This window comes from Emys orbicularis, chromosome 12 (genome assembly GCF_028017835.1).
Source record: "Emys orbicularis isolate rEmyOrb1 chromosome 12, rEmyOrb1.hap1, whole genome shotgun sequence".
Taxonomy (NCBI): Eukaryota; Metazoa; Chordata; order Testudines; family Emydidae; genus Emys; species Emys orbicularis.
Genome location: NC_088694.1, coordinates 50,146,926 through 50,169,907, shown reverse-complemented (window position 1 = coordinate 50,169,907; position 22,982 = coordinate 50,146,926). Strand labels below are relative to the sequence as shown.

Below are 22,982 nucleotides of genomic sequence, written 5' to 3'. Positions count from 1 at the left end.
TAGGCTCCTCTAAAGTCCTACTTGGGGGGTTTAACTGGAACTTGTTGCCTAGGCTGCCTAGGACTTGTGCGGGGTGAGTTTCATCCTCTAATCCCAATTAACAGTGACTGGAGTTTGCCTTTCCCTTTGAGATGCCAAGGCTACTCACCTGTATTGCTCATGGTTATCTCCTGGGTTAGTTCTCCAGAACAGGGTGTGGTCACTTTACAGGTAAATTTGGTGCCTTGTCCCCATTGTGCCAGCGACACAGGGTGAGAACTGACCAGGCTGGTGGTCCCGTTGCTGTTCGTCTTGAGGGGTTCTGTCTTCACCGCAGAGCTGACTTGCCCATCCACTTTCCATACGATTCTGCTGGCTGCTAAGTCATAGCCCAGAACTAGACAGGTAACGTGACCGGAATTTTTGATGATGTCTTCATAGGAGGGTCTGGTTAAGTAGATGGTTGGGTCAACTGAGCTTCTGAGGCAGGCTGAGAAATGCAAAGAGATGTCATTGACCAGTTCAAATAATGTGGAAAGGAAGAAAAAGACTATTGAAATCTAATCTAATCTAATATATCCATCCACCTCCATCAGAACACTCATAGTATCCATCCCATCCATCCAGCCATTGTATCTCTTTCTCTTCCCATCCACCTACAGTACCAGTTTCTCTAGGGTACTCCTATGTCTCCCATCACCCTGGTGTCTAGGTGCAGTCCCACCTACCCTTAGGCAGGGCTGGTTTCTGAGTAACTCTCCACCCCCCCTCCCTGCCATGCACGGGCGTAGCCCCTCACCCAAGCACTTGCTGGTGTTGTGCATGGAGAGCTCTGTTCCCACTGCTGGGTGGGTCACTTGACAGGTGTAGACGTCCCCCTTCTCCCAGCTCTGCTTGGTGACGTTCATGCGGCTCTGCCCCATGTAGAACCCGTCTGTGCCCATTGCAGAGGAAAAGGCCGTGGTGGGGGGGCTGCTCTCCTTTCCATTCACCAGCCATTTCATGTCGGCTTTGCCTGGTTTGAAGCTCAAGAGGAGGCAAACCAGCTCCAGCTGGCTCTCTGTGGAGCTGTCCTCGCAGGTGGGGACCAGCAGGTGAACCTGGGGTGGCGTTGTCAAACCACACGCTGAGAGTAAAGAGAGGGGAAAACACAGTCCAGTGTCACTGTCTGTATATCCCCAGTCCCCTTCCAGAGAGAGTGCTAACTCTACAGTCCTCCCAGCTCTAGCAAAAAGCCCACCTTGTTGGGTTTGGGTGAGGGGGAGGGGGAGGGAGTTAGGCAGTGAGCCGAAGTTTTCCCCTGTACAGAAGGGCCAGCATGAGGCTTAGGTGCCACTTCAGCCCAGCTGCGTTCTAAGATTTCCCAAGGTGCCTAAGGGATTTGCATGCCAAGTTCCCATGGGCACTGGGTGCCTAAATCCTTTAGGCAGGTCTGAAAAATGCCCCCCTTAGTGGAACATAGGTCTCTGCCCAGGGGTGCCTTTCACCCAAAGGTTTTCCTCATTCAGGGGTCCATGGAGGGGGCGCTGTGGGCAGGAGTTCCGCAGTGATAAAGCACCAGGGCTCAGCGTGTTTCAACACTGGGCCAAACTTTCCCCAGTCGTTCAGGGTGAGATTTTTCCAGAGTCACCTACGGGATGTGGATTAAGATTAACTGGCTCCCAGACCCTCTAGGCGCTTTGAAAATCTCAGCCTGGCTGTCCTGTCCTCCCCCACCGCATGTCTTACATTCCTGAGGGAACTTCTTCGACACTGTCTTTCTTGTGCCTTGATGCGTCACATCGCACTGGTAGGTGTCACCCTGCCGGGACCTGTCAGGGAGGATCAGCAGACTGCTCCGGGTGTGGAGCCCATCTCTCATCGTCACCTCTGGGAAATTCTTGACCCCCTGGGTCACTTTGCCAGAATTCCACTTGATGTCCACTGGTGATGGGAAATAGCCAGTTACGAGGCAGGCCAAGCTTGTGTCCGGGGGAGCACTGCCAGTCTGGGTGCAGCAGGGAACCAGGGGGAAGACGGAGGGGGGTGTGGATTTTGCTGGAAAAATAAAGAGAATATAAGAGAAACCATCAAAAGGGGGGAAATCTGAAAACCATGTCACTGATCAACCTACATCCGTCTATCCACCTCCTTCCATGGCCCGGTGGCTGTATGGCCCAGTGGTCAATTCACTGGAAAAGGAGTCAGGACCAGGGGTGGCTCTAGGCACCAGCAAAGCAAGCAGGTGCTTGGGGCAGCCCATTTGCAGGGGTGGCAGGGATCCAGCCTGGGAGCTGAGAACCAACAGGGGGCCCTGGGAGCTGTAGTTCCTTGGTTAGCTCCCTGCCTATAGAGCCAGCCCTGGAGAAGGGAAAGAACTACATTTCCCAGCATTCCCTTGGCCACTACCAACAGGAAAGAGGGGGAGGGACTGAGACCTCATGCTGCAGCCTGCTATGAATGGAGAGCTGCACTGGGAAGGGCAGAGATACCATATTTTAACATTAAAAAATAGGACACTCCACAGGGAGGGAGGGTAGCCCCACGCTGCCACCATCCACTCCCTCCGACTGCCCCCCACAGAAACCCCAACCCATCCAACCTCCCTGTCCCCTGATCACCCCCTCCCAGGACCCCTGCCCCAACTGCCCCCCAGGACCCCACCCCCTATCTAAGCCGCACTGATCCTTGTCCTCTGATTGCCCCCTCCTGAGACCCCCCCAACTTCCCCCCTAGGACCCCACCCCCTACCTGTCCCTTGACAAACCCCTGGGACTCCCATGCCTATCCAACTGCTGCCTGTCCCCTGACTGTCTCCCCAACCCCTGACCCATCTAACCCCCCCCTTCTCCCTGCTCCCGACTGCCCCCCGAACCTCTGCCCCATCCAACCCCCCTGCTCCCTGTCCCTTGACTGCCCCCCAGAACCCCCTACCCCTTCTCCAACTCCCCAGCCTCCTTACCGTGCCACTCAGACCAGCGTGTCTGGCTCCACGCAGCGCCAGACACGCTGCTGCATACATGCTGCCGTGCTCCCCTGTGGAGCCACAGCCCCTCCCCCCCAGCACCTGCCTTCCAGATTTGAACACCTCAAAATTCAGGTGTGCTCAAGCTCAATTTGGGCAGCTGTTACTTCATTTCTCCCAAATCAAATATACTGATCCACTGTAACTTGCTGTAGAAAAAGTAGGATAAAATTGAGCAAGAAATGCTTCCCAGTGGTTATTAGGACTGGAATTGCTATTTTCAACAGCTATTGCCTTTTGTTTCTTTGTTTGTTTGTTTGTTTGTTTGTTTAAAAGGAAGACAGTGATATTGCATTGGCAAATTCCCCATAGAAAGAAAAAGTGGAACAAAAGAATAATAAAGGCACCTCAACTTTTCCTCATTTATGTAGGACAGTCTTATAATATGCATCCAGATATCCTCCAATCACACAATCTGAAAATTGTTCCACTTTACTGCAGTTCTGTAACCATATAGGAACCAGTCCTGTTGGTGTTCTGTGCACATCCAAAATTCCTGTTGAATGACCCGCCCTGGGAGCGAGTTACCAGTGACCCAGGGCTGCGGCAGAAGGAGGGTGCAAGTGGGGGGGGGGGAGCCCAGGGCTGGGGCGGCCGGAGGTGTGGGGGGGGCAATGGTAGGGGGGTAAGGGGGAGCCCAGAGCTGGGGCGGCAGAGGGTGTGGGGGGGGGAGAGCCCAGGGCTGGGGCGGCAGGGGGGTGCGGGGGGGGGGAGAGCCCAGGGCTGGGACAGCAGGGAGGTGCGGGTGGTGGGGGAGAGCCCAGGGCTGGGGCGGCAGGGGGGTGCAGCAAGGAGCCCAGGGCTGGGACGGGGGGCAGCCAAAATTTTTTTTGCTTGGAGCGGCAAAAAACCTAGAGCCGGCCCTGGTCAGGACTCAGGTTCTATTCCCAGCTGCTGTGGGACCTTGGACCTGCCGCAGACCTTCTCTCTGCCTTTAACTTTCCATTGTGCAGGAGTGTCCTAGCGATGGGCGAAAAACACGAGAAATGGGATTCTGACCTCAGCTCTTCCAGTGTAAACTTGGAGCAACTCCCGTGGAATAGCTCTGGTTTTGTGCGAGTGATGCTGAGAGGAGACTCTGGTCCTTTACAAGGCACAAATATTCCCCAAGCACCTCACAACCTGAGTCCAGCCCTCCTCAGCTCTCCAGTGTGAAGTGAGCATCATTACCCTCATTGAACACATGGGGAAACTGAGGCATGGAGAGATGACGTGGCTTCCCCGAGGTGACAGAGGGAGTATGTGGTAGATCTGAGAACTGAAGCCAGCTCCCTAAGTCCCTTCCTCTATTTGATGACAAGACCATTATTTAAAGCTAGGGAAGAGCCCTCCATGAGTCATGGATGGATGAGAGAACTCAACACGCACTTTCTCCTCCAGTCCCTGGCCTTCTGTGCACACAGATCTTTCAAACCATACACCTCGGTATCTGGGCTCTTCAATCTGCCTCTCCGGGACACTGACAGGTCCATGGGAGATTCACTGAGGGTGAAATATTCACGCCCAGGTGGTTTTCCCAGCTTTGCAGTATTTTGGGGGTTGCAGTCCTTATTTCTGGATTGTGGTGAACTCTCCATGACTCGGAGTCTTTAAAGCCAGCTTCAGCCTCTCTTCCTAACTGGTCTGCTCGACCAGAAGGTGGGGGCTTGGGCCAGGAATCGCTGGGGGACATGCCAATCACAGTGATCCCTTCTTGTGCCCTGAAACTCCACCAATCGATGAGTTCTAAACACATCAAATTGCAGTGGACATTCCACCACCAGTCATGGTGCGAGAAACCACCCAACTACTTCTCACCACCTTCCAGGAGCAAGGACGAGAAGAGACCCTTTATATAATAAAGACAAACTGCCAGAAGACATTAAAAGAAAGAAAAGATGCCAAAAGGGAGACAGGATACTTGTGTGCAACTACGTACAGGACATCTATCTATCCCCATACATGCCCACTATCAATCTATCCATCCTGGGTGGGTGGGAGTCAGGACTCCTGGGTTCTATCCCCAGTTCCAGGACAGCCGTAAAGTCTCCTTCTTCACCCTCCCGCATGGCAGGTTCTCAAAAAGACGCCCCAGGAGGCCTCAATCTTTTCTGAGCTCTGTGGCCTTCGTAACTGAATCTCTGGGGGAAACCTACCAACAAACAAACAAACAACACGGGCTGAAAGGGGAAGTTTACACAAGTGAAAGTCACACCGAGGTTGTTTTTTCACCCCCGTTTTAGCCCCTTGTGCTCACCCACCTGTCCACTTTTCACACCTTCTCACCAGCTGTAACAGTGAAAGCTCCCCAGAGGGCGTCATCTCTTGTTCTCAAGCTATAATTATCTTGACTTCCATCGGGGGGGAGGAGAGGGGATGTCTGACAGGCAAAGATACCTCAGAAGAGCTACGTGACAGACACAGAGCAGAGCTGGACTCTTGGACAGAACCCCCCGGTCTACAGCGCCGGGCCACGACCCAACATGGCCGGTGATTTGGTGAGTCAATCACAGGAAAGTGGCTGCTGTTGGCTTGTCACATGTCGCAGAGGGTGTTTTAACCCTATCAGAGATAAATGGGGTGGAGAGTGTGCTAGAGAGGGGAGCAAGACGCCTGGGTTCCCTCCCCAGCTCTGGGAGGGGAGTGGGGTCTAGTCGTTAGAGCAGGGGGTTGGGAGCCAGGACTCCTGGGTTCTTTCCCCAGCTCTGGGAGGGGAGTGGGGTCTAGTTGTTAGAGCAGGGGGCTGGGAGCCAGGACTCCTGGGTTCTTTCCCCAGCTCTGGGAGGGGAGTGGGGTCTAGTCGTTAGAGCGGGGGTCTGGGAGCCAGGACTCCTGGGTTCTTTCCCCAGCTCTGGGAGGGGAGTAGGTTAGAGCCGGGGGCTGGAAGCCAGGAGTGTTGTGCTCTGGTCTGACCTATGAAGGGCAGTGGGGTTCGTTCCCCTGTGTGGACCCAATACCAGGGCAGGGTGCAGCACATGGCTCCCCTGCACAGCCTGGATATGCTGCGGAGGCCAGGACGGGTAACACAGGCCAGGCTGTGCCCCCGAGTAGAGACGGGGGAACAGAGGTGCTTATCTCACACTCCACCTATAAGCTGGGATAACAGCTTTGAAAGAATTGTAGGGAGTGAGCCCAGGGCTGGGCTAGCAGGGGCTGCAGGTGGGGAGTGAGGGGCACCGGCAGAGCTGGGTGGGGGAGCCCAGGGCTGGGCTAGCAGGGGCTGTGGGTCAGGAGTGAGGGGCATCGGCAGAGCTGTGGGTGGAGCCCAGGGCTGGGCTAGCAGGGGGTTGCAGGTCGGGAGTGAGGGGCACAGGCACAGCGGGGGGGACAGGGCTGGGATAGCAGGGGGCTGCGGGTCGGGAGTGAGGGGTACCAACAGAGTGGGGGGGGAACAAGGGCTGGGCTAGCAGTGGGTTGCAGGTCAGTAGTGAGGGGCACCGGCAGAGCTGGGTGGGGGAGCCCAGGGCTGGGCTAGCAGGGGGCTGCAGGTCAGGAGTGAGGGGCACCGGCAGGGCTGGGTGGGGGAGCCCAGGGCTGGGCTAGCAGTGGGTTGCAGGTCAGTAGTGTGGGGCACCAGTAGAGGTGTTGGGGGAGCCCAGGGCTGGGCTAGCAGGGGGCTGTGGGTCAGGAGTGAGGGGCACCGGCAGAGCTGGGTGGGGGAGCCCAGGGCTGGGCTAGCAGGGGACTGCAGGTCAGGAGTGAGGGGCACCGGCAGGGCTGGGTGGGGGAGCCCAGGGCTGGGCTAGCAGGGGCTGCACGTCAGGATTGAGGGGCACAGGCAGGGCTTAGCGGGAGCCCAGGGCTGGGATAGCAGGGGGCTGTGGGTCGGGAGTGAGGGGTACCAGCAGAGTGGGGGGGGGAACAAGGGCTGGGCTAGCAGTGGGTTGCAGGTCAGTAGTGTGGGGCACCAGTAGAGGTGTCAGGGAGCTCAGGGCTGGGCTAGCAGGGGGCTGCGGGTCAGGAGTCAGGGGCACTGGCAGAGCTGGGTGGGGGAGCCCAGGGCTGGGCTAGCAGTGGGTTGCAGGTCAGTAGTGTGGGGCACCAGTAGAGGTGTTGGGGGAGCCCAGGGCTGGGCTAGCAGGGGACTGCAGGTCAGGAGTGAGGGGCACCAGCAGAGCTGCAGGGGGCAGGGCTGGGCTAGCAGGGGCTGCAAGTCTGGATTGAGGGGCACAGGCAGGGCTGGGGGGAGCCCAGGGCTGGGATAGCAGGAGGCTGCAGGTCGGGATTGAGGGCCATTAGCAGAGCTTTGGGGGAGACAGGGCTGGGCTAGCAGGGGCTGTGGGTCAGGAGTGAGGGGCACAGGCAAGGCTGGGGGGGGGAGCCCAGGGCTGGGCTAGCAGGGGCTGCAGGTCAGTAATGAGGGGGCACCAGCAGAGCTGGGGGTGGGGGTAGGGCTGGGTAGCAGGGACTGTGGATAGGAAGTGAGGGCCACCGGCAGAGCTGAGGGGGGGGCAGGCCTGGGCTAGCAGGAGGCTGGGGGTCAGGACTCAGGGCCATTAGCAGACGTGGGGCGCTCAGGGTTGGGGGGCTGCAATTAGAGGTTGGGGGGAGCAGCTGAATTGTTTCTAAGGGGATTTAATTGTCTCCAACCAAAAACTGTCTAACCTGAGGCACAGATTTCCCCTTTGGCATGTCCCTTGTCAGAGGTAAACCCCTGAATTCAGTGAGTGCAGGAACACGTCTCCATGCTGAGAGCCCAGCGTGGGGCTTCCCAGCACAGCTAGAGGTGAGCTCGGCTGCCTGGGGCTGGACGGAACTGGCAGCTCAGAGGCGACAGCTCAGAGCTCAGGTTCCTAACTTGGCCTTAGAGTTGAGCTGGCCCCGTTTTTGCGGCGCACTCAGCTGGAGACGCGTTGGACTTCCTTTCCGGAGGGACGAGCTCTGACGTCTCTGGCTAAAGCCCACTGGAGATGTAGACCCCGGTAAGTGCTCCCCAAGGCGCCTCAAGTTTGGGCATCTAGAAATTGGGCAGCTGGAATTCTTGCGAGATTTCTCCCGTAGAGTTTGGGAACGTGTCCAGAAAATCTTCATCCCAATTGATTAGAATCTGAGTGGTTACTTGAGTGGGAAGCTGGCTAGCAAGATCGTGAGCTGGGGTGGTGATAACCAGTCGATTAGTGGGTTTGGGGAAGGGAAGGTTTTTTACCCTAACCCCAGAACTATGACCCTAAACCAAACCTTAAACCCAACTACTTAGACCCCCAACTCTGTCCTAACTCCCTAACCATGACCCTAACCCCAGCGTCCTAACCCCTGACAGATGCACCCATTCCTTAACCCCAACACCCTAATCCTTGCCCTTTCCCTATAGTCCTATCCTCATCCTTAACCCCAGCTCTCTAGCCCCTACTCCCTAACTCTGACCCCCAACTCTGACCCTCTCGTCAAACCCAACCCCTAACCCTAACGTCCCCACATTATCCCCCGAACCCTGACTTTAGATTGCTTAGGCTGCAACGGTCCTGGGATCAGTAGAGACCTCATTGTTATTTCTCTGTAAAGCTTCTGGCACGACGGGACCCTGGTCCTAGATTGGGTTTTCTAGACCACTGTGATACAAGTACTAACCACCAATTATACCCCTAACCATAACCCCAGCTCTAACCCGAACCTCCCCACCTTGACCCTCTGAGCAATAGGGTTTCTCTGTCTCCAGTTGGGTATCAAGCAGCCCAGCATCAGAATTATGAGTCATCGTGGCAAACTGACCCCTTGGGATAGGACCCAAGAGTCTCACTAACCATCTGGGAAATGGCAGCAGAACCGGTTGGTATCTGTTGGTTGAATGGCTGCAAAATTGGCTAGAAATCCAATCACAACACGTCGAATATTGAACTTGAGAGTGGAAAGGTATTTGACCCAAACCATTAAACCATCACCCTTAATTCTATCCCTGCAACCTATAGCCCTTAACCCCAGCACCTAACCCTAACTGCTAACCCTTAATCCTCCTCCCCTATGTATAATTATAACCCGAACTCTAACCCAAAGGGCCCATATGTCCTGGGTTGAACTAGACAGTCCCAGTCCTTCCTACCAGTGTCTCAAGTGAGCTCCCAGAACTCTAACGACGTGTTTTTGAGATACAGAATTGCTAATTGGCCACTAGAGGCTGATGATGTTAGCAATGAACCTAGGAGCCTAATGAGAATATAACATTTAATATTCATACCCAAGCTAAAATTGTTAGACTAACATCAGCTGGAGACCTGAAGACCAAATGTAAGTGGTACGACACTTCTTTGGGGAGCCCAGAAGTGTCCCCCAATTTCAGTTCCTTGGTCAAAAACTTGAGTTGTTTTCCAGCTGCAGACACTGTGATTTCTCCAAGGGGAATTTCTCTGCCACTTCTGCACCTAATTCCCTTTGGTTACACAGGAAAAACCGGGTGCAAATTACTGGGAACAACCCTCCACGCTGTGAAATCAACACGTGTTACTGCTAACCAGCGGCACAACACAATGCATCAGCCACTCCACAGAGCAGAGGTTGGGACACAGGACTCCTGGGTTCTCTACCTGGCTGTGCCACTGACCTGCTGTGACCAGGTCCCTTCCTCGCTCTCTGCCTCAGTTTTCCCTCTGACCCTTCCTTTATCTTGCCTATTTGGCCTGTAAGTTCTGTGGGGTAGGGACTGTCTGTCATTGTATCTCTCTGCAGCACCTGGTGTAATGGGGCCTCCGATCAGAGACTGCGTCTGTTTAGCACCAAGTGAATTGTGGGCCCTGGTCCTGATCAGTCTGTGACACAACCTGGAAGTTGGGGGGCAGCCTATCTCAGGGGCCCACTTACACACAGGGATTAATAAGACCTTGCAACTGTCAGCAGTCTCACCGCAAACTGTGCTGTGCTGAATGGAGCAGAGTGGGGCTCCGCTAGGGGATGCTCTCCCCCGGCATTGAGTGCTGGCCCCAGTGCCACGCTAGGGCCTGTGCTGCACGGAGCGGGACAGGGGCTCAGTAGGGGCTGTGTCTCATTGCCTTGCTCTCTCTCCCTTTGCAGCTAGCCCCATGGCCCCGTCTGTCTTCCCCCTGACCTCCTGCACCGGCGAAGGCACCACGTCCCAAGTCACCTTCGGCTGCCTGGCCAAAGGATACTTCCCCGAGCCGGTCACCATGACATGGAGCCCAAACGTCGGCTCCTCGGGCGTGAAGACCTATCCCTCCATGCTGCAATCTTCCAGCAGCCTCTACTCACTCAGCAGCCAGGTCACCGTCCCGGCCAGCAGCTGGGAGTCTGACACCTATACATGCACCGTACAGCACCAGCCCACCAGCTCCAGCATCTCCAAGGAAATCCCAAGTAGGGACGGCGTGGCGCAGCCCGGGGGGGGAAGGGAGGGGTTGGGGTCTCTCAGGTCCCTGCTCTGGTGACTGCTGCAGGGAGAGAGGATGGGAGCCTGCTAGTGCAGTGAGCCAGTGGAGTCGCTGTGGTGGGTGGGTGGGTGGAGAGAGAGAGACACCACGCCAAGAGAAGCGATGGGTGCTGCAATGCAGGGAAGGGGGCAGAGTGCTCCAAAGGGGGCGCCATGCTGCAGGGAGCGGGGGGCTCAGCAGGGGGCTCCATGCTGCAGGGAGCTGGAGGGCTCAGCAGGGGTCTGTACAAAAACTAACCCATCACCCTTCTCCCAGAGTCCACCCAAAATGTACCCAAGGTGAAAGTCCTCTACTCCTGCAACACCAAGCCAGGCACTGTCGAGCTGGTGTGCTTCATCTCTGGCTTCTACCCCGAGACTTTGAAGGTGGAATGGCTGGTGGACGGCGCGTCCGGGGAACTAGAGGGTGACACTGACCCTCCCAAGAAGGACGCCGACGGCCGCACCTTCAGCACCCGCAGCAATGCCAGTGTCTCCAAGGACGAGTGGCTGGAGGGGAAGAAGTACACCTGCCAGGTGTCCCACCCAGACACCGGCACCAAAAAGCAGGGCCACGCCAGCAAGTGCGAAGGTGAAGCTCGCCGGCGCTAGGCTCCCTACGAAGAGGAGGGGCAGTGGCGGATTCAGAGTTAGTGGGGCCCTGTGATCAGCTTCATTTTGGGGGGCCCCCCTTGGGGCCCAGCCGAGAAAAAGAACATTCTCTCTTATCTGCCCCCGCCCCTGTTTTTCATTCTTGTTTTCTTTATCCTCCTCCTGTAAGTAATAGCAAGTAAATGGAAATAAAGTGAGGTACCTTGATTGTTCTTGTAGTCGAACTTATTTTTCCACAGACCACTTGAAAATCGCTGGGGGTCTCGGTGGACACTTAATGATCTTTCCAAACATTGTCTGTACTGTTAGCTAACTATTGTAAAGCGCTTTCGATAAGAGCACTTTATAAAAATAATGTAAAGAAACATTGGGGTGCGGGGTCTGGCCAGGAGTTAGGGTGCAGGAGGGGGCTCAGGGTTGGGGCAGGAGTTTGGGCGATTACCTGGGGCGGCTCCATTTGGTGCGAGGGGTGGAGGTGGGAATGAGGGGTTGCATGAGCTCCCATTTGGTGCTCAGGGTGGGAGGATCGGGGGGGTTGCAGGAGTCAGGGCAGGGGGCTGGGAGTCTGTGTGGGGTGCAGGAGCCAGGGCAGGAAGCTGGGGTCGTGGAGGGGCTCCCAGCCCCAGCCCTACCCCAGCCCCCTACCCTGAGCGGCTCACGGCAGGGGGCTTGGTGGGGGTTATGTGTAGGGGGAGTGCGGGGACCAGGTTGCTGCCCCCGCAGCTGCCCGGCCCTGGGGCCCCCTGTGTTTTATTGTAAATCCGCGTCTGGTCCTGCCAGCTCCCAGGAGCTCCTGCTGCAGGCTCCACCCACCCGGGCAGCCAAACTACCCCTCCCCCACCTCTTCCCTGCCTCCTCCCCTGAGCGTGCTGCATTCACGCCCCTCCCCCTCCCAGCGCTTCCTCTGCCACCAAACAGCTGTTTTCCGGCACTCCGGGAGGGAGGAGGAGGAGCTTGGCTGCAGCGCGCTTGGGGGAGGAGGCGGAGCAAAGGTGGGACTCAGGCACTCCCCCTACACATACCCCCCCCCCGGCCTCTGTCTTGAGCCGCTTGGGGCAGGGGGCTGGGAGCACCCCCATGATCTCAGCCCACACCCCCAGCCCCCTGCCCTAACTCCTGCACCCCCGCACACACTCAGACCCCTGCCCTGACTCCTGTACCCTCCACACACATCCTCAGCCCCCCGCCCTGAGTCCTGCACCCCAAACACACACACTCTCAGCCCCCTACCCTGACTCCTGCACCCCCCCCAGATTCCCAATATCACCAAACAAGCGCTCCTGCACCACCCCCTCCACATTCCCACCTCCACCCATCACAGCAAATCGAGCTGCCCTAGGTAAGCGCTCCACACCCGAACCTCCTGCCCCAACCCTGAGCCCCCTCCTGCATCCTAACTCCTGGCCAGGCCCTGCAGCCCAACCCCCAGCCCACTCCTGCACCCCCTCACACACACCCAGCGCCCGCACACTCCCTGCCCTGACTCCAGCACCCTCCCATAGCCCCATCCCTGACCAGAGCGCCAAACAGGAGCTCCTGCAACGCCCCCACACACACACACACATACACACACACACACACACTCCCAGCGATTTTCAAGTGGTCGCTGGAAAAATGAGTTTGACTACAAGAACAAAGGTTCCTCACTTTATTTCCATTTACTCCCTATTACTTACAGGAGGAGGATGAAGAAAACAAGAAAGAAAACTGGGGCGGGGGGGCGATAACAGAGAATGTTCTTTTTCTCGGCTGGGCCCCAAGGGGGGGCCACAAAAATGAAGCTGAGTGCAGGGCCCAGTCACTCGAAATCCGCCACTGGGCAGGACCAAGCTTCTGCCCCCACAGCTGCACGGCTCTGGGGCCCCTGTCGTTGGGGGAGCCCGTGCCAGGGCACCCTGTGATTTACTGTAAATCCCTTCTCCCAGAGCCCATCCCCACTGAATCCCACGCCCCCGAGGTGCACGTCCTCCACACCTCCTGCACCACCAAGCCAGGTGCCATCCAGCTGGTGTGCTTCATCTCCGGCTTCTACCCCAAGCCTTTGACGGTGGAATGGCTGGTGGACGGCGAGCCCGGGCTACTTCTTAGTGACACCGCCCCTGCCAAGAAGGACGCCGACTGCCGCACCTTCAGCACCCGCAGCAATGCCAGTGTCTCCCAGGACGAGTGGCTGGAGGGGAAGACGTACACCTGCCAGGTGTCCCACCCGGGCAGTGCCACCACAAAGCAGGACTATGCCCGCAAGTGCAGAGGTGACGCTGAGTGGGCCCAGGCTTCCTAGGAAGGGGAGGGGGACACCGGGCTGGGCTCGAGGGGGAGAGTAGTGCGGGGGAAGACTGGGATCGGCTTGCCAGGGGAGACCAGGCCAAGCGGCTGACCTGGACTCTCCTGTCCCCAGAAGAAACGACATCTCCCAGCAACATCCAGGTCTTCCTGGCGCCCCCGTCTCCTGCCGCCCTGTATGTGGCCCAGAGCCCCATGCTCACCTGCCTGGTGGTCAACCTGCCTAACGACTCCGGCCTCCAGGTGGTCTGGTCCCGCGAGAAGCCAGGGTCCATTGTCTCTGATCCCCTGACCCTCACTAAGCACCAGTCCAACAGCACCTTCACCGCCTTCAGCTCCATGCCCATCTTCACCCGCGACTGGGAGGCCGGAGAGACCTTCACCTGCAAAGTGGAGCACTCGGAGCTGCCCTCGCCCCTCATCAAATCGATCTCCAAGAAGCCAGGTAGGAGGAGAGCAGGGTCCCTAAGGGGAGAGACTCCCCTATCCCAGTCCCCAGCAGGGAGGGATGCTCCTTAAGGGGAAGCCCCAGCCCCCAACAACCTGGGATCCCGGCCCCGGGTCCCTTTGCATCCCCATGTGAGATGGAGACCATCCTATCCTCCATCCTGCGCTCCAGGACTACCAGCTCCCAGTCCCCAGCCCCTCCATCCTGGAGGAGAGAGGGGACATTCCTACCCGCATGCACACACGCCCCATCCTTCTCCCCGCGTGGCCCCTGCTGAGTGATGTGCATGGCTCCCCTGTGTCCTCCGTCCCCACCCACCCAAGGCAGGCGCTCTGGCCCAGGCATCTATCTCCTGCGCCCCCACAATGAGGAGCTGAGCAGCTCCGAAGACTCGGTCAGGCTCACCTGCCTGGTGCGGGGCTTCTTCCCCGAGGACATCTCGGTGCAGTGGATGAAGAACCACAAACCCAACGAGAGCTTGGAATACATCACCACCCCGCCCATCAAGGACGGAGAAGGAGACCCGAACTTCTTCCTCTACAGCAAGCTGAAAGTCAGCAAGGCCAGCTGGAACAGCGGGGACACCTACACCTGCATGGTCATCCACGAAGCCCTCTCGTTGAAGTTCACCCAACGCAGTATCAGCAAAGTCTCCGGTAAATGAAGACAGCTCCTCCCAGCCCCACTGCTAGCACTGTCCAGTACAGCTTCCTGTAAATAATCTCTGTGCCCCCAATGACAACAAGTGAATAAATGGAACTAGTCTGAGCTCACCCCCGGTCTCCTTGTTGTGGTGTGACTGGGTGAAACTTGTGGGTCACCCAAGGTGGACGAGGTCCCAGGTTGCAGTCTGGGAGAAACCGAGATGCTATAAGGCTGGGGCTGCCAATTCCCAGATCCTGTATGGGTGGATACATATATACCATGGATGGATGGGGAGATACATGGGTTGATGCCGGGGCGGCTTTAGCTTTTTTGATGCCCCAAGCACGGCAGGCAGGCTGCCTTCGGCGGCGTGCCTGCAGGAGGTCCCCGATCCCGTGGCTTCGGCGTACCCGGCGCCGAATTGCTGCCAAAGCCGCGGGACCAGTGGACCTCCCGCAGGCAAGCCGTTGAACGCAGCCTGCCTGCCGCCCTCGCAGGGACCGGCAGGGCGCCTCCCATGGCTTGCCGCCCCAGTCACGCACTTGGAGCGCTGGTGCCCGGAGCCGCTGCTGGTTGATGCCATGGAAGGAAGGATGGGAGATACATGGATAGATGGCATGGAAGGAAGGATGGGAGATACATGGATAGATGGCATGGAAGGAAGGATGGGAGATACATGGATAGATGGCATGGAAGGAAGGATGGGAGATACATGGGTAAATGGCATGGAAGGAAGGATGGGAGATACATGGGTAGATGGCATGGAAGGAAGGATGGGAGATACATGGGTAGATGGCATGGAAGGAAGGATGGGAGATACATGGATAGATGGCATGGAAGGAAGGATGGGAGATACATGGGTAGATGGCATAGAAGGAAGGATGGCAGATACATGGGTAGATGGCATGGAAGGAAGGATGGCAGATACATGGGTAGATAGCATGGAAGGAAGGATGGGAGATACATGGATAGATGGCATGGAAGGAAGGATGGGAGATACATGGGTAGATGGCATGGAAGGAAGGATGGGAGATACATGGATAGATGGCATGGAAGGAAGGATGGGAGATACATGGGTAGATGGCATAGAAGGAAGGATGGCAGATACATGGGTAGATAGCATGGAAGGAAGGATGGCAGATACATGGGTAGATGGCATGGAAGGAAGGATGGCAGATACATGGGTAGATAGCATGAAAGGAAGGATGGGAGATACATGGATAGATGGCATGGAAGGAAGGATGGGTAGATACATGGATAGATGGCATGGAAGAAAGGATGGGAGATACATGGGTAGATGGCATGGAAGGAAGGATGGGAGATACATGGGTAGATGGCATGGAAGGAACGATGGGAGATACATGGATAGATGGCATGGAAGGAAGGATGGGAGATACATGGATAGATGGCATGGAAGGAACGATGGGAGATACATGGATAGATGGCATGGAAGGAACGATGGGAGATACATGGATAGATGGCATGGAAGGAAGGGTGGGTATTTACATGGATAGATGGCATGGAAGGAAGGATGGGTATTTACATGGATAGATGGCATGGAAGGAAGGATGGGAGATACATGGGTAGATGGCATGGAAGGAAGGATGGGAGATACATGGGTAGATGGCATGGAAGGAACGATGGGTATTTACATGGATAGATGGCATGGAAGGAAGGATGGGAGATACATGGATAGATGGCATGGAAGGAAGGATGGGAGATACATGGGTAGATGGCATGGAAGGAAGGATGGGAGATACATGGATAGATGGCATGGAAGGAAGGATGGGAGATACATGGGTAGATGGCATAGAAGGAAGGATGGCAGATACATGGGTAGATAGCATGGAAGGAAGGATGGCAGATACATGGGTAGATGGCATGGAAGGAAGGATGGCAGATACATGGGTAGATAGCATGGAAGGAAGGATGGGAGATACATGGATAGATGGCATGGAAGGAAGGATGGGTAGATACATGGATAGATGGCATGGAAGGAAGGATGGGAGATACATGGGTAGATGGCATGGAAGGAAGGATGGGAGATACATGGGGAGATGGCATGGAAGGAACGATGGGTATTTACATGGATAGATGGCATGGAAGGAAGGATGGGAGATACATGGGTAGATGGCATGGAAGGAAGGATGGGTATTTACATGGATAGATGGCATGGAAGGAAGGATGGGAGATACATGGGTAGATGGCATGGAAGGAAGGATGGGAGATACATGGGTAGATGGCATGGAAGGAACGATGGGTATTTACATGGATAGATGGCATGGAAGGAAGGATGGGAGATACATGGATAGATGGCATGGAAGGAAGGATGGGAGATACATGGGTAGATGTCATGGAAGGAAGGATGGGAGATACATGGATAGATGGCATGGAAGGAAGGATGGGAGATACATGGGTAGATGGCATAGAAGGAAGGATGGCAGATACATGGGTAGATGGCATGGAAGGAAGGATGGGAGATACATGGGTAGATGGCATGGAAGGAACGATGGGTATTTACATGGATAGATGGCATGGAAGGAAGGATGGGAGATACATGGATAGATGGCATGGAAGGAAGGATGGGAGATACATGGGTAGATGGCATGGAAGGAAGGATGGGAGATACATGGATAGATGGCATGGAAGGAAGGATGGGAGATACATGGGTAGATGGCATAGAAGGAAGGATGGCAGATACATGGGTAGATGGCATGGAAGGAAGGATGGCAGATACATGGGTAGATAGCATGGAAGGAAGGATGGGAGATACATGGATAGATGGCATGGAAGGAAGGATGGGTAGATACATGGATAGATGGCATGGAAGGAAGGATGGGAGATACATGGGTAGATGGCATGGAAGGAAGGATGGGAGATACATGGGTAGATGGCATGGAAGGAACGATGGGTATTTACATGGATAGATGGCATGGAAGGAAGGATGGGAGATACATGGGTAGATGGCACGGAAGGAAGGATGGGAGATACATGGATAGATGGCATGGAAGGAAGGATGGGAGATACATGGGTAGATGGCATGGAAGGAACGATGGGAGATACATGGATAGATGGCATGGAAGGAAGGATGGGAGATACATGGATAGATGGCATGGAAGGAACGATGGGAGATACATGGATAGATGGCATTGAAGGAAGGATGGGAGATACATGGATAGATGGCATGGAAGGAAGGGTGGGTATTTACATGGATAGATGGCATGGAAGGAAGGATGGGTATTTACATGGATAGATGGCATGGAAGGAAGGATGGGAGATACATGGGTAGATGGCACGGAAGGAAGGATGGGAGATACATGGGTAGATGGCATGGAAGGAAGGATGGGAGATACATGGGTAGATGGCATGGAAGGAAGGATGGGAGATACATGGGTAGATGGCATGGAAGGAAGGATGGGAGATACATGGGTAGATGGCATGGAAGGAAGGATGGGAGATACATGGATAGATGGCATGGAAGGAAGGATGGGAGATACATGGGTAGATGGCATAGAAGGAAGGATGGCAGATACATGGGTAGATAGCATGGAAGGAAGGATGGCAGATACATGGGTAGATGGCATGGAAGGAAGGATGGCAGATACATGGGTAGATAGCATGGAAGGAAGGATGGGAGATACATGGATAGATGGCATGGAAGGAAGGATGGGTAGATACATGGATAGATGGCATGGAAGGAAGGATGGGAGATACATGGGTAGATGGCATGGAAGGAAGGATGGGAGATACATGGGGAGATGGCATGGAAGGAACGATGGGTATTTACATGGATAGATGGCATGGAAGGAAGGATGGGAGATACATGGGTAGATGGCATGGAAGGAAGGATGGGTATTTACATGGATAGATGGCATGGAAGGAAGGATGGGAGATACATGGGTAGATGGCATGGAAGGAAGGATGGGAGATACATGGGTAGATGGCATGGAAGGAACGATGGGTATTTACATGGATAGATGGCATGGAAGGAAGGATGGGAGATACATGGATAGATGGCATGGAAGGAAGGATGGGAGATACATGGGTAGATGTCATGGAAGGAAGGATGGGAGATACATGGATAGATGGCATGGAAGGAAGGATGGGAGATACATGGGTAGATGGCATAGAAGGAAGGATGGCAGATACATGGGTAGATGGCATGGAAGGAAGGATGGGAGATACATGGGTAGATGGCATGGAAGGAACGATGGGTATTTACATGGATAGATGGCATGGAAGGAAGGATGGGAGATACATGGATAGATGGCATGGAAGGAAGGATGGGAGATACATGGGTAGATGGCATGGAAGGAAGGATGGGAGATACATGGATAGATGGCATGGAAGGAAGGATGGGTATTTACATGGGTAGATGGCATGGAAGGAACGATGGGAGATACATGGATAGATGGCATGGAAGGAAGGATGGGAGATACATGGATAGATGGCATGGAAGGAAGGATGGGAGATACATGGGTAGATGGCATGGAAGGAAGGATGGGAGATACATGGGTAGATGGCATGGAAGGAACGATGGGTATTTACATGGGTAGATGACATGGAAGGAACGATGGGAGATACATGGATAGATGGCATGGAAGGAAGGATGGGAGATACATGGGTGGATGGCATGGAAGGAACGATGGGAGATACATGGATAGATGGCATGGAAGGAAGGATGGGAGATACATGGATAGATGGCATGGAAGGAACGATGGGAGATACATGGATAGATGGCATGGAAGGAACGATGGGAGATACATGGATAGATGGCATGGAAGGAAGGGTGGGTATTTACATGGATAGATGGCATGGAAGGAAGGATGGGAGATACATGGATAGATGGCATGGAAGGAAGGATGGGTATTTACATGGATAGATGGCATGGAAGGAAGGATGGGAGATACATGGGTAGATGGCATGGAAGGAAGGATGGGAGATACATGGGTAGATGGCATGGAAGGAACGATGGGTATTTACATGGATAGATGGCATGGAAGGAAGGATGGGAGATACATGGATAGATGGCATGGAAGGAAGGATGGGAGATACATGGATAGATGGCATGGAAGGAAGGATGGGAGATACATGGGTAGATGGCATAGAAGGAAGGATGGCAGATACATGGGTAGATAGCATGGAAGGAAGGATGGCAGATACATGGGTAGATGGCATGGAAGGAAGGATGGCAGATACATGGGTAGATAGCATGGAAGGAAGGATGGGAGATACATGGATAGATGGCATGGAAGGAAGGATGGGTAGATACATGGATAGATGGCATGGAAGGAAGGATGGGAGATACATGGGTAGATGGCATGGAAGGAAGGATGGGAGATACATGGGTAGATGGCATGGAAGGAACGATGGGTATTTACATGGATAGATGGCATGGAAGGAAGGATGGGAGATACATGGGTAGATGGCATGGAAGGAAGGATGGGAGATACATGGATAGATGGCATGGAAGGAAGGATGGGAGATACATGGATAGATGGCATGGAAGGAAGGATGGGAGATACATGGATAGATGGCATGGAAGGAACGATGGGAGATACATGGATAGATGGCATTGAAGGAAGGATGGGAGATACATGGATAGATGGCATGGAAGGAAGGGTGGGTATTTACATGGATAGATGGCATGGAAGGAAGGATGGGTATTTACATGGATAGATGGCATGGAAGGAAGGATGGGAGATACATGGGTAGATGGCACGGAAGGAAGGATGGGAGATACATGGGTAGATGGCATGGAAGGAAGGATGGGAGATACATGGGTAGATGGCATGGAAGGAAGGATGGGAGATACATGGGTAGATGGCATGGAAGGAAGGATGGGAGATACATGGGTAGATGGCATGGAAGGAAGGATGGGAGATACATGGATAGATGGCATGGAAGGAAGGATGGGAGATACATGGGTAGATGGCATAGAAGGAAGGATGGCAGATACATGGGTAGATAGCATGGAAGGAAGGATGGCAGATACATGGGTAGATGGCATGGAAGGAAGGATGGCAGATACATGGGTAGATAGCATGGAAGGAAGGATGGGAGATACATGGATAGATGGCATGGAAGGAAGGATGGGTAGATACATGGATAGATGGCATGGAAGGAAGGATGGGAGATACATGGGTAGATGGCATGGAAGGAAGGATGGGAGATACATGGGGAGATGGCATGGAAGGAACGATGGGTATTTACATGGATAGATGGCATGGAAGGAAGGATGGGAGATACATGGGTAGATGGCATGGAAGGAAGGATGGGTATTTACATGGATAGATGGCATGGAAGGAAGGATGGGAGATACATGGGTAGATGGCATGGAAGGAAGGATGGGAGATACATGGGTAGATGGCATGGAAGGAACGATGGGTATTTACATGGATAGATGGCATGGAAGGAAGGATGGGAGATACATGGATAGATGGCATGGAAGGAAGGATGGGAGATACATGGGTAGATGTCATGGAAGGAAGGATGGGAGATACATGGATAGATGGCATGGAAGGAAGGATGGGAGATACATGGGTAGATGGCATAGAAGGAAGGATGGCAGATACATGGGTAGATGGCATGGAAGGAAGGATGGGAGATACATGGGTAGATGGCATGGAAGGAACGATGGGTATTTACATGGATAGATGGCATGGAAGGAAGGATGGGAGATACATGGATAGATGGCATGGAAGGAAGGATGGAAGATACATGGGTAGATGGCATGGAAGGAAGGATGGGAGATACATGGATAGATGGCATGGAAGGAAGGATGGGAGATACATGGGTAGATGGCATAGAAGGAAGGATGGCAGATACATGGGTAGATAGCATGGAAGGAAGGATGGCAGATACATGGGTAGATGGCATGGAAGGAAGGATGGCAGATACATGGGTAGATAGCATGGAAGGAAGGATGGGAGATACCTGGATAGATGGCATGGAAGGAAGGATGGGTAGATACATGGATAGATGGCATGGAAGGAAGGATGGGAGATACATGGGTAGATGGCATGGAAGGAAGGATGGGAGATACATGGGTAGATGGCATGGAAGGAACGATGGGTATTTACATGGATAGATGGCATGGAAGGAAGGATGGGAGATACATGGGTAGATGGCATGGAAGGAAGGATGGGAGATACATGGATAGATGGCATGGAAGGAAGGATGGGAGATACATGGGTAGATGGCATGGAAGGAACGATGGGAGATACATGGATAGATGGCATGGAAGGAAGGATGGGAGATACATGGATAGATGGCATGGAAGGAACGATGGGAGATACATGGATAGATGGCATGGAAGGAAGGATGGGAGATACATGGATAGATGGCATGGAAGGAAGGGTGGGTATTTACATGGATAGATGGCATGGAAGGAAGGATGGGTATTTACATGGATAGATGGCATGGAAGGAAGGATGGGAGATACATGGGTAGATGGCACGGAAGGAAGGATGGGAGATACATGGGTAGATGGCATGGAAGGAAGGATGGGAGATACATGGGTAGATGGCATGGAAGGAAGGATGGGAGATACATGGGTAGATGGCATGGAAGGAAGGATGGGAGATACATGGATAGATGGCATGGAAGGAAGGATGGGAGATACATGGGTAGATGGCATAGAAGGAAGGATGGCAGATACATGGGTAGATGGCATGGAAGGAAGGATGGCAGATACATGGGTAGATAGCATGGAAGGAAGGATGGGAGATACATGGATAGATGGCATGGAAGGAAGGATGGGAGATACATGGATAGATGGCATGGAAGGAAGGATGGGAGATACATGGGTAGATGGCATAGAAGGAAGGATGGCAGATACATGGGTAGATAGCATGGAAGGAAGGATGGCAGATACATGGGTAGATGGCATGGAAGGAAGGATGGCAGATACATGGGTAGATAGCATGGAAGGAAGGATGGGAGATACATGGATAGATGGCATGGAAGGAAGGATGGGTAGATACATGGATAGATGGCATGGAAGGAAGGATGGGAGATACATGGGTAGATGGCATGGAAGAAAGGATGGGAGATACATGGGTAGATGGCATGGAAGGAACGATGGGTATTTACATGGGTAGATGGCATGGAAGGAACGATGGGAGATACATGGATAGATGGCATGGAAGGAAGGATGGGAGATACATGGGTGGATGGCATGGAAGGAACGATGGGAGATACATGGATAGATGGCATGGAAGGAACGATGGGAGATACATGGATAGATGGCATGGAAGGAACGATGGGAGATACATGGATAGATGGCATGGAAGGAAGGGTGGGTATTTACATGGATAGATGGCATGGAAGGAAGGATGGGAGATACATGGATAGATGGCATGGAAGGAAGGATGGGTATTTACATGGATAGATGGCATGGAAGGAAGGATGGGAGATACATGGGTAGATGGCATGGAAGGAAGGATGGGAGATACATGGGTAGATGGCATGGAAGGAACGATGGGTATTTACATGGATAGATGGCATGGAAGGAAGGATGGGAGATACATGGATAGATGGCATGGAAGGAAGGATGGGAGATACATGGGTAGATGGCGTGGAAGGAAGGATGGGAGATACATGGATAGATGGCATGGAAGGAAGGATGGGAGATACATGGGTAGATGGCATAGAAGGAAGGATGGCAGATACATGGG

The 22,982-nt window shown here is 54.1% G+C and overlaps 2 gene segments (V, D, J or C); one reads left to right on the top strand and one right to left on the bottom strand.

Moving 5' to 3' along the window:
* Positions 1-140: 140 nt before the first annotated feature.
* LOC135886364 (immunoglobulin heavy constant gamma 2-like) lies at positions 141-8,657 on the bottom strand. The segment is given in 3 exon segments: positions 141-469; positions 1,708-2,016; positions 8,582-8,657. Coding segments are annotated over 3 exon segments (714 nt in total).
* On the top strand, positions 5,419-14,323 carry LOC135886776 (immunoglobulin heavy constant epsilon-like). The segment is given in 5 exon segments: positions 5,419-5,460; positions 9,965-10,275; positions 12,856-13,180; positions 13,327-13,656; positions 13,983-14,323. Coding segments are annotated over 4 exon segments (1,299 nt in total).
* The last annotated feature ends 8,659 nt before the right edge of the window (positions 14,324-22,982 follow it).